Source organism: Amblyomma mixtum, chromosome 3 (assembly GCF_055824585.1).
Source record: "Amblyomma mixtum isolate Tamu chromosome 3, ASM5582458v1, whole genome shotgun sequence".
In the NCBI taxonomy this organism is placed as follows: Eukaryota; Metazoa; Arthropoda; class Arachnida; order Ixodida; family Ixodidae; genus Amblyomma; species Amblyomma mixtum.
In genome coordinates, this window is record NC_143014.1 from 97414847 (window position 1) to 97431347 (window position 16501).

The window sequence follows — 16501 nt, forward strand, 5'->3', positions numbered from 1 at the left end:
AAACCACGCCGTAAGGGAAAAGGAAGGAAGGTGAGAGAGAAAGAAGAGAGAAACAAAGGTGCCGTTGTGGAAGTATCCGGAGTAATTTCGACCACCCGGGGATCTTTAACGTGCACTGACAGCGCACAGCACACGGGCGCCTTTTGCGTTTTGCCTCCATCGAAACCCAGTCGCTGAGGTTGGGTTCGAACACTTGTTTGTGTAAAAGTATCAAAATGTGGATGCTGCAGCAATTTCTTGGAAGTCTAAGTATGACCATAAATTTGAAGGGTGTACTGTGCACTTTCCTGTACAATCTGTGCAGTGACTGATAAATGTCGGGATGCACCTCCAGGCAGTGAGGAAAATTGGCGTTTTCATGGCCTTCATATTCCAAAAGCTTATGTGGGCACTTGTCCATGCATTCCAGCGCCATATAGAAAGCTATCTAAGTAACACTGTGTGAACAGCTTAACATTCAATTCTGTCTACAGTAGAACAGTAGAAATCAGTAGCGAAGTAGAACAGTAGAACAGTTGGCAACAGTTTACCATTCAAAACAATGTAAAAAGACACGACGTTGGCAAAAAAAAGACAGAGGACAGCCGCTATACTTCCAACTAGTCTTTTTTTTCTACTGAGAAAACACACAAACTTATATAACCACAGAAGAGAAGCACAAGCATAAAACTCAAAATTTATCGTAATACAAAACAAGAAAATCAGAAGGTACAAACTACGAAAACCAATGTAAAACCCAGGACATAATAAAACCAATGTAAAACCCAGGACATAATTGACTGAACAAACTAATAGAATCAAAAGTGCAGTTCATGTAACCTTTGATCAAAATATGCAATCTCAAAATGCATTTTGATGTATCTTCGAGTCTGACATGTACAGTTCTTCTGCAATAGATATCAGTTTATTTTTCCAATAAGTATTGAGTTACAAGTATAATGCCGACGTGTGTATCTACCTTCTTTTTTCCAGTCGCATTCTTTTGCGGTGCAGTTCAGGGGCAACAGTCACAAAACAGTCATAAGGCCCCGCGCCTATTGGTCGGCAAGGACTGGCGGACATATCAACCAACAAGAGTGGGGCTAATTGATTTGTTTGTGATAGGCTGATAGTTCCGTAATTCGGCCCCAGCATATTTTTCTTTTACCACTGCAAAATGCGTTTCTGTCAGGTGCCTTTTTTTTTGCAGTGCATTTTTACTTGTACAAAAAAAATGGCTAAGGTTGAACGCAGCTTGAACCTAGTTATATGAGTGAAAGCTCTGTTAAGCATGGTCTCCACTCTCTCAAATCAAATCTCGAGGTCAAAGGTCAAGGTCAGGTGCCTAGTGGTCATAGTCATATGATCACGTGGTCATACTACCATAGCTTAGGCCATACCACCACGCAGTTAAGTTCGGTTTGACCTTGTGAGGCATTGAAGGTCATTGTCTCATCCTCATTGAAATTGGAAGTTATACCCCAAGGAGTAGAGCTCTCGCTCTAAAACATGACCCGTCTAAGGTAATGTTCAGAGTAGCACATACACTATGCCAGTAAAAGTTTTTTGACACAAAGCTTGCCAGTAGCCATGGTAGCTACTATAACATACTCAACAAAGTATCTTTTGTTAACACAGTCATGAATTGAGCAAGAAAAGTTTGTAAGAAAATTGTAAAGTCTGTCATAAAGCTGCTCTTGCACAGCCATGTGCCGCAGCAACCAGCTGAGCATTCAAGTACAGCAATTGTGATATTGGTGGGCGACAATACTACTTTCTCAATAAGACACTACCCAATGAAAAAGAGTATTGTTGAGGGAAGAAGGTCCAAAGTATGAATCAAACTTGTTTACCTAATGGCAACCAAGTAGTTGTCACGCATTTACAACCACGATGAGTAAACAAGTAACAGCAATAGCTGTGTCATCTATGTGCAGTGCGGGCTCAGAATGTTGTACTTTTCAGTTTTGTCAGCTCTGTGTTGCCACACCACGTGGCTGAATGTTAGCATGATGTCACGGCACGTGCATGTGACTGGCAGCCTCTGCTGTTGCATATGTTGCTATGACGTCCGAGTGCCCAGTAATATTTCGCTTTGTGTTGCAGCTACCATGCCACTGTATAAGTAAGAATGCATTTTTTTTACTGTGGTCAATTTGTTCTCACTTTGATTTAGATTATAAGGAATTTGTATAATGAAAGTATTTTCTGAGTCGGGGATCACTTCATACAATTAAGATTTTAGTGTACTGTTCCTAGGCCGGGCTTCGTGAAGAAAAGCTTCTTGCTAAGCGTTGTATTTTAAAAATATCTATAAGAGCCATTTCAACTTTCCAGGAAGCGCCTTGCTTCACTTGCAATATGTGCTCTTTGCCCCGCTACTTTCAGGACAGATTATGTCACACTGGGTGGCACAAAGCAGCTTGGTGATTGGAATATTCAAGTGTCACAACATGACAGGGATTACATATGGAGCACTTGTACGGCTGTACTACCAAGTCTCAAGGTTTGTTGAAGTTTCTGATTTGAAAACAAACCAGCCACAAAGAGAGGTTCCAAGCTTCAAGCCTGTTTCACATGCCAGCAACAATACTAGCGAATCCTGCTGCCGCGCCAGAAAAACCTGTTTTGAGTCATCGCAGCAATGAGTGGCGAGGTTCCAACAAGTTGGAAATTTTCGCTGCGACGCGCCATCCAATCGCTGTCACTTACATGTGAACCAGTCTTCAGAAAAGCTGCCATGCATAATAGATCCCAAGTTCTCGCTCCTGGGTAAACTGACATGTGCATGCATGTGATCAGCACAGTCACTCTCATATCGCAAATTTTTAAAAGGCTTTGTCAGTGCTTTGTCTAGTTTGGTTTTCAATCAACCTAGCCAACTTTCCAACGGAGGTCACAACAATCTCATGTAAGAAATTATGACAAAATCATCCAAATTTTCTGCAAACTTCAATTTTGTATGCAGCAAAGAAAAACAATTTTAAATGATTTGTTGGGTATGAGTTTTGACATGCACGATCACAAGAAACTGCCTTCAGAAAATGATTCTGACATCACAATACAGGCTCAATAAACCAAACTAATATTGAACAGGCGTTTTTGATTCCTTCTGATACATGTGCATAAGCCAGAGCGGTTGGGAGCTTTTTCACGTCATTTTGCCCTTTGCCAAGCAAAAATTTTTAAGGTTATATTCCAGGATGAGATTGTGTCTAACAGTACTGTGTGGCTTCATTATTAAGGACTGTAAAGTTATCGAAGACTGGGTAGGACTGCGCCCTTTCCGTCAACCAATAAGAATTGAAGCCGAAGTTCTTGGATGCGGTGATAACAAGTGCAAGGTAAGGTATCACTTTATGAATATTTTGTTTTCTGTGCATGAATCTTTCAACTCAGCAGACTTAAATGCACTTGGTATGCTATGTTAAAGGTGCACTAAAGAGGAATCTGAAACCGCGGGAACTCGATCTACACGTTCCGAGCATTCTTAGAAACTTGAAATTATTGTCCTGTGCGGCCAATTTTCCCAATTTAAAACGGATTAAACGTCCCGGCTCCCGCCTTTTTTGAATTCACCGCTGACGGTAGGAGGAGTCAACCAACCTTTCAGCCAGTCCCGTGTCGGCTTGCCGCTCTGCCATTGGCGGAGTGATATGTAGCGACCGGCAAAAGAAAAGATGGTTTATGGGGGTTTAACGTCCCAAAGCGACTCAGGCTATGAGGGACGCTGTAGTGAAGGGCTCTGGAAATTTCGACCACTTGGGGTGCTTTAACGTGCACTGACATCGCACAACACACGGGCCTCTAGAATTTCACCTCCATAGAAATTTTACCGCTGCAGCTGGGATTGAACCCGCCTCTTTCGGGTCAGCAGCCGAGCGCCATAACCACTGAGCCGCTACGGCAGCCGGCAAAAGCAAAGAGTTCACGTGTATTTTTATTTCTGTGGGCCTAATTTGCAGCTATGTAGTCTCTAACTGGATCTATTTATTCATGGAAACCTAAAAAACAAAATAAAAGTGAAAGCGAAGTCGCCACGCGACTGCCTGAAAGGCACTCCACGCGTTGGTTGGCTCCTGCCACCGTCAGCGGTGAATTCAAGAAAAGGCGGGAGCCGGGATGTTTAATTGGATTTAAATTAGGGAAATCGGTCGCACAGGACAATAATTCAAAGTTTCCAAGAATACTCAGAATGTGCAGATTAAGTTCCCGTGGTAAAAAGAAGAGTTCAGATTCCTCTTTAGTGCACCTTTAAAGGTAGTTCTGTGCTATAATATACATTATAATGCACTATAGTATAAATATGTAATATTATATAATATGCCTATAATAATAAAAGATAAACGGCTTCCTTAACTCCAGAAAAACTCTTGCGATGTTGGAAGCACATTTTCCTCTGCACTGCCGTCTCGGGCATGATAGTTCTGGACTGGTCATGTAGTGACTCACCTGACCTTGACTTTTCTTCCAAGGTGGTTCACAACTATGGCCATGGAGCACACGGCATCAATACATCTTGGGGTACAGCACTTCATGCAACAAGTCTTGTGAATGAAATACTGCAGCCGCAAACAGCCAGCATAGTAGCAAAACTGTAGACTAAACACCCGTTATGCCATGGGAGGCATAACGTAATAAAGGTACAACGTAATAAAGGTATTAACTTAGCATGAATGAAGTCACAGAATGATGAGAGAGAGAGTGAATTAAGTTTCATTGGGAATCTTCATTCTGGTTGGGTCCTAGAGGACACTGCAGGCCTTTGCTACAGCCCAGGCCTTATTCACTGTCATTGTCTGGTGAGTGGGGTCCGAGCTGAGCAGCATTGCCTCCCACTGCTCGAGTGTAGTTGTAGACCATGAATGCTTTAGTATGTGATATAAGTTAGTTTTCTCCCCATATCTGTTGTAAGTGGCTGTGTGGAGTGTTAGGTATATAAGTGTTAAGTGTGAGAAGGTATTAGTTTAGAGCTGTTGCCAGGGGAAATGGCACCAGAGATGTATGCTGTGCTGAGCTGCAGCATGAAAGCATGCAGTCCAGTACTGTCCATTATGAACATCATTTCTAAAACTTGCAATATGGATGTCTAGTTTGTACGTAATAACCATCAATAATAGGGCTACTGTATTTAAGCCAATAAAAGAATGCAACTTACTCAAACATGAAATACAAACACTGAAAAATGCCTCATTAATCAACACATCAGCTAAAAAAATAGATGATCTTCATGCTCAATGCTGCCAGCGAAGAGTGATCACGTGGCCTGTCTATTATATATCTTAAAAGCCGTTATGTCCATTTTCTTTAACTTTCAAATCAGTTCCATTATGGTAGCTAGAACGGCATGATAAGAACTAGCAAATGTCACTGTTAATTGTTCAATTATATTTTCAGTGTTAACTCAGATGTTCAATAAAGATTAATTTTTTACATATATTGTCGGAGACACATGGAGCACTTCAATATAATTTCCACAAAAAACATTGATCATCAATAGTTTATTGTCAATGTCAATTTATGTACATGTCAAATCTCTGTGAGCTATGTGGCGACAACCACCATTGGGGTGAATTATTTACATATGTACAACATACTTACAATGTGCTTCGATTGCTAAAGCAAAATAGTTTGATATTGTCAATATTAGCAACTAGGGCTACAAAAGGCACCTCTGCAAATAACTTTCCTGGCCTTTTTTGTTTCTTGCAATTTTTAAGAGAACATTTGTACATATGTATATGAATGGGTAAAATAAAGTGTTCAAGAACAGCCACCAGGCACAATCTAGTTTATCACTTCAAGTTGCTACATAAATTACTTTGCCTTGCCTAGACTGACACATTTACGTGCACAAACCTTATCTTTTAAAGAAAAAGAAATGCGCCATCTTTTTTTTTTTTTCCAATTGTGTCACAGTTAAATGGGAGCCAGCTCTGCATGAAGAAAGTTGTGGTAGCATTTTGATTGCCCTTAGCTTCATTAGAAGACACGAAGAATAGACAGTGTCAAGCCAAATAAAGGTACAAACTTTTGCAAAACATCTGACATGACTGCATACAATGAAGTGGTGAAATGTCTGTAGCAGAAAACATAGGCATACTCGGCTCAACGCCATGGTAATGCAACATTTGAACACTAAATTTTCCACTGCTGCAGGGCCACAGGAGAGGGATTTAAAACAAAAAAACTAGACACACTCAAGCAAAACAATACAGTTTAGATGGTTACTGTGCATGTTTTACACATGCAAAATAACTTCATCAGAATCAAAATTGAAAATTAAACTTCATGGTTTGACTTCAATGCGCTGTGTGCAACAGTGCATGACAGGTATACAGTAAACATCACGCACTGTCAGCCAACATAACGCAGTCAGTAATGGCTTGCCTGCACCTGGTTCCTATGCATGTCTGTTAACTGAAGTGAAACGCAAATTACAGCAAGAAGTCACAACTTAGCATAATTATGTAGCAGCACTCTATGGAGGTGAGCATGCACGAGCCACGAGGCAAGGGCGCATTTATGGGTCACTCTTGGAGGGGCCGGTCCCATTTGAACCATCTATTTTATTTTTTTAAATGGGGTTAACATGGTTTTCTATTGTAAATTTCTTATTTAGGGGAGGGGGCGACCCCTCCCCACTCATAAATCTGCCTCTGCCACAAAGTGATTCATGTAAAATACACCTAGAGTTTTCGGGTAAAATGTAAAATTTTTCCAATTTTAGCATTTTCCCAATTTAGACCGTACTGTCAAGTTAAACGAAACTTCTAACCAAGAAAAAAAAAAAGCACCTTCCTGAAAGTGTAATTTGCCAGTACGAACAGCTGAAAGCACTGTAAAAGAAAAAGCACCCATTTAAAATCTAGCACCTATTTTAAACAGCTCTCAATAAATCCAACATATTGTGAACCTTGGCTTGTCACCTAAAGTGAATTCACTTCAGGATGTTTTTTTTTTTAAATATGTAACTCGTCAACTTCGACAAGATAAGTAGTGTTCATGATACAGTTACCATGCACTGCAAGTACCAACTTCAGTGTGCCACAGCAAGGGCCAAGGCACTCGTGCTGCGAACACCAATTTCGCTAGCTTTGTTCCCAGTGCAAAAGAAATAAAAAAAGCGAGGGTTACAGCAGCGTTCACAAACAATATTTTTTGTGATGCTTTAGAGCAGGGCTCTCAAACGTGGCCCAGTGGCCGTAAGGAGTTAGCCATGTTCCGGGGGTTAGCCTCAGTCATCCATTAGTTGCCCTCTGATAATCTATACCCATAAATACTTCTTGACGTCTGTAGTCCCTGCCTACATCAACAGCTAGCTTTTCTTGATGAAGGTTAGGAACTTTGAATATGACAAGAAAAACAACTAAAAGAAGTTTTCATTAACGAGTAGCTTTCACCAGAGCTTTTGGTTTCGGTTTGGTTTCTTGCGTATTTAAACACACTTGACCGCCTCTGCTTACTTTTTTTTTTTTTTTACTTTTTCATTGGACCCATCCTTTCTCCTCTGCCTTCTTCAGCTACTGGTCCACGGGAGAAAAAAAGTTTGTAAATGTGGCCCGCATGGTGAGAAGAGTTTGAAACCCTTGTTCTACAGTTTCACAAGTAAAAGATTTCCAGTGCCTTTAGTTAGCTATTCTGGATTCAAAAGTTAAATACTAAAATTCTCCCTATGCAAAGCAACTGCCAAACAATATCATGATAATTTTGTGCTTGCCTCAAATTGCACAGTGCACCTTGCATATATCTGCATGACTTCAATGTAGGCTTCCCAGAAGGTAATAGACTAAAAAGTTACATTTATTCTCACACTGTTTCAGAATAAGCCTGAACTTCATAAAACAGAATGACCAAATTTCATACTGTAACCCCCTCTCCTGCATGTGCCAAATGCATGTCATGTGCTTCAAATGACATAGATATCCGAAACTACTGCTGTACCACTGTATTGTAAGAAGGATGTCATCACTTTGCTCTGTCATCTCTAGAGGATAAAATTACTACTAAACAGCTTTTTTATGCTAGCAAACAGCAAAAAAAAAAAAACTCTCACCCTGCTGGTGTAACTGTCATTCTTTCCATGAACCTTGAAACCTCAGAGGTACACCAGACTGTCCATAACCATTTTGTTACAGACATGTGCTTTGACAGCGCACATTTAGTTTTATTGTGGAGGGATTTCCTCATGCAACTTGTTTGTTCAGCTGTCATAAAATGTAGGCATATTTGCAGCCACACTTAATCTTACCAAGTGTTCTGTATAATGAACTGAGGTATTCACTATTCAGCATACGAGGCATGATTTAAAAGCACAGTTACTGAAGCGAAACCAGAGAGTGGTTACTAAGACCCACTCTCTCGACAAAAGTCTGCAGGAGCGCTTTGCGTTGAGCACATGCCCACTGATCTTTCTCAGAGGCATGACAAACAACTTTCAGCACAGAAAGATGCCAATGGATTGTAATAAGTATTTTGCAGGCTGGCATCTCATCTCTTCTTTTTGTGTTTAAACATGAAGAAATCAATGGCTAAAATGAAGAAAGCTTACAGCCTTAGGGACCCCCGAAACATCCTTTGCTCAAGGTGCAGCTTTTCTCCAAGGTTTTCGTCTCCTTTTGGTACTGCTACCATTACGGAAACCACACAAAGAAGTCTGGCAGCATGGCAAATGCACATAAACACTTGCCAATCATGTGTGTCCATGTGCTGCACCTGTTTTCTCTTCTTCACTGCTTTTTCATAACACATTCACAAATGCTTTCCCTTATGCACTCTTACATAAAAACCAGTCCGTGAAGAACCTGTGATGAACTGAAGCAATTTCGCAGCAAAAGAACCTACAAAAAATAGCAAGAGATTGAGAGAATTGCAGTACTGAACCAGTAAATCTGCTTCAGAGCCCATCACCACATCTCTGACCTATAAATGGTACAAATTAAGGCAATGCATAACGCAAAGAGATCACTAAACGCTTATTGAACAGCAATATCTATTCAATAATTCCTTTTTTTTGCCATCTGCTTTAACTGTATCTCCAAGGTGACTGAGATTAATAATTTCTCTGAACACTCAAAGTATTACACATTCTCGCAAGCCAACCATGAAGCTGATGTCGAACAAAAACCGTAAGCACGGTATTTTTCACGCAAACAATGGAAGTTCTCATTAAGTTATATTAGTACAAAAGCGTCATAGTAGTGGAAGTGTCAGATAAAGTATATTACCAGAGAGAGTATCAAAAAGTAATGAAATTTTGCATCACATGTCCTTCACACAACAATGGAGCTCATTTATCACTTTTGACTGTAAGGTAGAGAGAAGCCTAACACAGAACTCCTACTTGCAGGTTCTTCCAGCCAAAGCATTCACACTGTGAAAAGTGCAATAAAACTTTGGTTTTCATGTAGTATATCAGTTTGGGGAGCCACAAGCACAACCTGGCATCTGTAACAATTGTGCAGTCCAGGTGTGCCTTTGCAGCAAGCCTCCACACGCATACATGCACTGCCCCATAAAAATGCATATGCACATTATTTACAGTTTCTTCAAATGCAGCCTTTCCTAGGATTAGCAGAAAGAATTTTGCATGGCTACCAGTTTCACTCCAACTACCATAGCTTTCAATGCATTACAGCCAAAGATAATTTCTGACAAGCTGTCAGACATTTAGAAGCATTAAGGGCATTTTCTTAGAAACACCATAAACGACAGCAAAATGGTGGAACATTGCACAAACCGAGTTGAAAAGCACCAGCACAAACACGCCTTAGAAAAGGTGCATTAGCCCAAATACTGCCTTTTCAAGACTGTTGCCTTCACTGCTGTTCTCAATCACTGTACAATAAATGATTAGCATGTTTCTTCTAGAACCGCATCGCCAAACTCAGCCTCTATGTCGCATCAGAGGGAAGAAGGCAGCCCTAACTTACTGATTGCATGCTACGAATAGCCAGGCACGACTTTTGAAGGCCACATTGTAGTGCTGCTGAGCACTGTCCAGAATACAACTATAAATAATGTACAAAGTGTGTACTACGTCTTTTAACTTTCTTCTTATTCAGTGTTCAGTTACATTCCCTGCTCTGGTGCTGTTCCAACTCAGCAAAATATTGCCTGTAATGATCTCATGATTATTTCTTGTTCATTCTCTTAGCCTCGCTTTCATGAATGTGACCACTGAGATGTGCTGATGGCAGTTTCAGTTTTGCCCGTGAATGCAACTGATTAAAATGGCTAAGCTAAGCAGGATCAGAGCCGAACATGCTTGAATATAAAAAACTAGCTCCACTTGATCTGCACTGATTTGACCTGCATTGACTCATGCACAACTGCAAGTGTCAGTGCAACATGGGCATTACATCAAAGAGCAGTAACTCTGCACAGTAAACAATTGCTTCCATAAAGCAAACAAGGGAAGGGGAATGAGGAGCTCGTTATAAATATGACAGAAGCCAACAGCCACAGAAGCCACAGATGCCATAGGAAGCATAAGAGGGTTCTCACGCAGCTTCCACCCTCTCCGTTCGATGACGTTCTACGTCACACCTGCGGAAACTTGGGACGTTCTACATCCGCCGCTTATGAACGTGGGTGGCGCTGATGAACACTCTCAAGGTTAGGTTACTTGTAAAACATAAATACCCCCGAAAGCAGAAAATTTGACAGCCGTTGCCGTAGCTCAGAGGTAGAGCACCGGACGCGTAATTCGGAGGTCGTGGGTTCGGATCCCACCGGCGGCATGTGGTTGTTTTTTCTTCTGCTTTTCTAATCAATTAGCTTTAAGCGATAACATATTCAGTAATATTCTAAATTGATCAACACCACAAAATAAATAAATTAATTTTTAAAAAAACCCTGTGCCCCTTGGCTTCTGTGGCTGTTGGCTTCTGTCATTGCTTCCATATGTTATGTTAACTGTCTTTTCTATAGAGTAGACCCAGTATTCCTGTAAATGCTCCTGAAAGGAGCAGAGTTGTGCGAAGGTCCACCATTAAGTTCCAAGCTCTGTGGGAAAGCCACTTCTCGTGTGGCAGGAGCCATGATACTTGGGGAAATCTGTGCATGCGAAGCAGTAGCTGCAAAGTCGAGTGAGCCGAAATAAAGTGCCAGTTTGGAAGCATCCCTCCTCCTCCCAGTGGTGGCTATACATACCCCCTCAGTCAGACAACAAAGCAGACTGTGCTCAAGATGGGAGCGGCTGGCTCCCTCTGGCTCATATGTTGGGTATGAGCCGAAACAAATTGGAACATTTGATGTCAGCGGTATCATGTGATCACCACTTTGCGTATAGTGTTACAAGCGGTGTGGGGAAAACAGTCACACAACTCTGCTCGCTGCGAGACCTTATGCAGGACCGCTTTGTTATACAGGACCCTTTGTTATAGGACACACTTATGACACCTCATGCCATTTTTAACCCTGTAACTCCCTGCGTATTGTGACATTCTGTGCTTTCATAAACAGTCTGTTTTAGCGCATAAAGAAAAATCAAATTCAAATCCTCATAGTATGACACAAACTGCACTTCCAAGCATATTTCTCAAACTGTCAACAGTCAAGAGACACAGAAGGCATGCTGTACAATCAGGCTCTGCAATAAGTAACCTTTCTGGCAAACCAACTTAAAATTTCAATGGGCATGCTGCTATATCAGCATGTGCTTGAATGATTTTGAATTTAGGTATTGATTTAATGCTATTGCCCGAGTATACACATGCAGTTTTATAATTTTGCGGTGTTTATAAAATAGCCTTACTTAGTTTTCAATTAAACAGTGCTTGGTTTTATTATTTAATTCAATACTTCATTTTAAGTAACAATTATCTCTCTTTTTACATTTCAGCCATGCGGGGATCAGCAACAACAAATTCCTAGAAGTTCAGAACTTCTATCCCACATTTTCGGTGCCAGGGCATTACAGGGTTAAACATCAAATCTAGTCTGTCCTAGGTTCTGTTATCAGGTTTCTTATCACCTTTGGCTTGTTTAGCTTACAACCAAACATGCTAAAAGACCAAACTGTATGCAGGCTGACATGGTGGAGCACTCTAGAACATCTGTCACTGAGTACTAGTAGGGCCAACAATGCATTTATGAGCTATGTTTGAAGGATCCAATTTATGAGCTCTTAAGAAAACTGGCTTAAATTAGTCGAGTTATTCTGGCTGCTTCCATTTATTTATTTTTTTTCTATACCAGAACAAACTAGCTTCCCTTTTACTGAGTACTGCAAGTTTTGAAAACATAATCTAGGATATCTGGTTTTCTTGAAAAGCTCTCCATAGCTTGAAACAGAACAAAATTCCAGAAAATAAAGCTGAGGCACACATTTATGAGAATCAATATGCAAGCATCTGTGCACTGTCCATTCAAAACAAACCCACAATGGACCACAAGGACTTGAAATTTTTTACAAGTTTTACTCAAAGTGTCTGACATATCATTTTCATCACTAGCTTATTTGTGTCATTTCAGAAAGGAAGACTCTCTCAATGACCTCCACTAATTCTTGTCTTATGCATGCCACAGCCATATGATACTAGAAATGTCCTAGTCCCGAAGAACAATTGTGAGGACCAACGAAGCCATAACAAACAAACAAAAAAACACTGAATAAGGCTACCATGAAAGATTAAAAAAAAAGGAGCTTTTCAAGCTGTGCATCGCTAAACAGAGTATCATAAACTGATAATACACTTCACTCTGGCGCGACTCAATTTGTGACCTTTGTATCGGCCATTTAGAACAGTGAATTACAATATTAAATTAACATCTCACTTGTGTCACCTGCGGACCTTTCGATGTCACCATGCTGACAGATCAAAAGCACTAATGAGTTAAAAGTAGCATATGCAGTATCACGTCAGTATGCTATGTATGCTGCGTATACCAGCAGCAGCAGTTTTTTAAGCAGCTTGCAAAACTTCTGTTTCCTCCAAATAAATCTGCTATTTTTGCCTTCGCATGTTGTATGGCATATCCAAGAATACAGCCAACCCAAGTTTTCATTCAACGGCAGTCTCCTAGCATTTGTGGACCTTATAGTTTTTTTCTTGGTTCTCTATGAAAGCTGATAAAAAAAGGCGTGCATGCAAATAAGCATTTGTCGGTGTTTCCGCTGCACACTCCCTGTGCCTCTCGAGTTCGCTAACAAAGGCAAACACTGCAATAGTCATTACGGTACTGTGAACTACAGTCCAAGATACTCTGAAGGTAGTGCAGTAATATACTCTCCAAACTACCAGTAATTATCCCTACGGCCAGTAAGAGTGCAAAAAAGAGAGATCTAGGCACGATGGAATACTCATGCTGAAGGAAACACTATCCACATTTACACGAATGTGATGCAAGTGGATCGGCTATGCTTCCAAGCACACTGTATTCATCATAAATGAGATAGTCTGGCAGAGGTGCACTTGCATGCAACACATTAAATAAAGTTGGATTAAGCAGCAGGAGTTGCCTCTATAAAATAAAAGACAGCTTGTGCATAGCACAGGAGTACTAGTGCAGGCTTTCCCCCAGTCTAGCCATGCCTGTACACCAGGAACAAATTATGTGGCTGCATTTTCCACCCGTGACTTGAGATGCTGCCAGTGTTGCTTATAAAAACTTCTCTTCCTCCTTTTTGATGTCCTTATGCTATATTTATGTAAAGGTGGATAATGGAGACAGCTTTGTAAAGCACATTATTATAATGACAGTTCACAATAAAAGCTTTGATGACAATGAATATTTGTTCACTACAATGGTGCAGCCAGCTGCTCATATCAGCCTGATCGCTCTCTTTTTGATGCCCTTGGATGAAGATAAAACAGGAATGAAAAGATTCCTTCAGATTTTGAAAAACACGAAGTATCAGAGCAACAGATGAATAAATCAATTGCAGCTTTAAACAAGCACACAGCAAAACAAAAAACAAGGCACTACCCATCCATTCTTAATGCATCCAAGCTGTTTACCGGTACTCCCGACACGCAATTTTTACCACCATGAAAAACTTACTGAAAGTTGCACACTTTTGAGATTTGATGCAATTACACAGGTAGATGAATGCAGCAATGCATATTCGAATGCAAAGAAGGAGCAATGATGAGCCATGTAGTAATACCATGACATGCAGAATTTTAAAGTAGCTGCAATGTGGTCGTGATGTACTCATTTGTCAGAAGTGCATAAGTTGTCTTAGTTGCTAGTCTATGCCTGAGACCCCCGTGATACTAGTGCCAGACTGAACTGATAGAAAGTGAGGACAGCAGTTCTGCTCACTGTCAAGTGTTTTGAAGTGCTGTGAACGCAATAGGTGCCTCACAGCACAACCCATAAACTGCTCCACCATTGCGCAAAGCAGCCTGAGTGCCTCCGGTGTGCGCATCCTACAAGGCTCATAAAATATGGCTCTTCAGTTACCAAAAGGGAAAGCCTTCCCTAATCATGGATGCTTACGTCGGTAACAAGCAGGCTTTAATAGAAGGGTTTACCTACAATTGAGCTTCTCAAATGTCCAGATAACCTGCACTCTCTTTTTCTGCAATACAGCTGGAACACGTCTGTTTGAATTATGGCAACAGTACAGACAATGAAAGGTAAACAAACCATGCTACCGCACTGTTCTCGCGATGACAAGGCTACGGCCAACCTTGTAGTCCTTTATGTGGTAGCGGCGCCGTTCCTGGGAACACGGTGTGGCGGCATGCTTGCGTGGATAATGCCGCTCACGTGAAATTGCAGTTGCGAATTTCTTGGTGCACCCCTGACATTCAAAACCCTTGAGTGGTGTTTCAGAGTATTGACCGTCGGTGTCATCCTCATCAAGTGCATATGATCGGTCTTCATCCACAAAGCCATCTGGTGATGCTTGGCCAGAGTGATGCTGGGTAGTGTGGGACCGGTACTCTGAGAGCAAGCTGAACTTTAGAGCACAAAGCTCACATTCAAAAGATGCAGGGGGAGGGCTGTCTGCCGAGTGTGTGCGTTGGTGCTCCTCCAAGTTCTTCAGAAAAGCAAAGCGTTTCCCACATGCACCGCACTTGTGCCAAGCCATGCCACTGTCCCGAGGACACTGCACCTGGAAACACCAAAAGCAGCAACTGCTTTCAAAATGTAATAATTTCAACAATGGCACAGTGTTCCCAACAGTGCAACCATTATAGGGCTGTGCTGTTATGCATGTACTGGCAAACACAGCAATGTACTTCACCCATTCATGAGCACAACATAAAGACCCAAAGCCGGCCTTTGTCAGTGTTTCCATGCTGCACTAAGAACAGCGCAACAAATAGCTCTAGTTATCAGAGGCACAGTCTTCAAACAACAAGCCAACTAAAAGTTTCCTGTAGTAATATGACAAGTTTTAGCACAGCTGAGCATAGTGAGAATGCAACACCGTATTCACTATGACGCCACTATTGCATCAGTAAAACCTCATAATGCATGATTAAAACATGAAAACAGAACACTGCTGTTTACTGTACACAACCTACTAGAACGGTGGAGCTGCACTTTGTGAAGCCATGACAGCAAAAAGGTAAACTACATCAAGGCACTATAAACCAGCACAATCAATAAGTTACATAAATTCAATTTCCAGCATGCATTTCCTACACACCACAAATACCTACATGCATATACGAGTGGATCACCATTGCTACAAATCTTCTATGCAGGTGTAGGTGAAGATGAAAAGAAAAAGAGCAGCATTACAGTGCTACTATTTTTTTGCAAGCTAGAACTTTCAGGTTTTTAACTGATGTTCCAAGCAAAAAAATTAATCAAAACTTTATTCTGATAGCCTGATGCACCCATAAAGCTGCCAGCTACATAAAAATGTTTCAGGCAGCTCCACAATCCTGTACCAAGTAGAAGATATGCAGTGAGCTCAATGTATTACACGTCCCAAAATGCCAAATTAAAAACAGGATAAGTGGCATTAATTTAAATGGCTGAAAATGTGAGGCAGACAACTACAACATCTTGACAAGGCAAAACACGCACTGTTTAAGGTATACAAAGCATATTTCACTTGTTTAACCCAACAGCAAAGATGGTTCCTAGATTATCCATTTGCTTGTAGAAAGAGCAGTCCACAGCCTTTAAACCATGCCAACACCTTTTTATGTGCAATGATATGCATTTCTGTAAGAAAACCACCATCAATGTGTCCATTTGTATATACCGCAAAATAATGTGACCTGTGCCTCAATTTATTACGTTTTTGTGAAGACGCAGTGTTTTCTCTATGCCTGTATTATACGCAAATACATCCTCTGAGGCACAGCTGAAAGACTTCTCTTACGCAAGTTACTCTGTGATGTACAGTCACAATCAAAAAGCACTTTGGTGACTGTTAAGGATATTTTATTTCTCAAAAGTTCGACAAAAATTCTGCTTACTTGACAATCATCAGTACATACAACTGAAATGTTTGATTTGTAAGAAACGCTTACTGGACGTAGCAATAGTCTAGAGGTGTGTGCAACGTAACTTCAAGTCATCATGAACAACAGGATGATTTCAAATG

The 16501-nt window shown here is 40.9% G+C and overlaps 2 protein-coding genes across 9 annotated transcripts in view; one reads left to right on the forward strand and one right to left on the reverse strand.

Moving 5' to 3' along the window:
* The window catches only part of LOC149351077 (D-aspartate oxidase-like), a 33725-nt gene extending 20037 nt beyond the window's left edge, over positions 1–13688 (forward strand). For 6 of the 7 annotated variants that reach the window (XM_089580298.1, XM_089580299.1, XM_089580297.1 and 3 more), the window contains 3 exons: positions 2368–2485; positions 3225–3323; positions 4455–6939. In XM_089580298.1, the coding sequence (XP_089436424.1) occupies positions 2368–2485; positions 3225–3323; positions 4455–4580 (343 nt within the window). In that variant the 3' untranslated portion in view covers positions 4581–6939. Of the gene's footprint in view, positions 1–2367; positions 2486–3224; positions 3324–4454; positions 6940–7502; positions 7549–11824 lie in introns of those variants that run through there. The other variant, XM_089580300.1, reaches the window with a different exon arrangement.
* LOC149351078 (uncharacterized) overlaps positions 13337–16501 on the reverse strand; it is a 29728-nt gene continuing 26563 nt past the window's right edge. For both annotated transcript variants that reach the window (XM_089580301.1, XM_089580302.1), the window contains one exon: positions 13337–15049. In XM_089580301.1, coding sequence (XP_089436427.1) covers positions 14582–15049 — 468 coding nt within the window. In that variant the 3' untranslated portion in view covers positions 13337–14581. The remainder of the gene's footprint in view (positions 15050–16501) is intronic.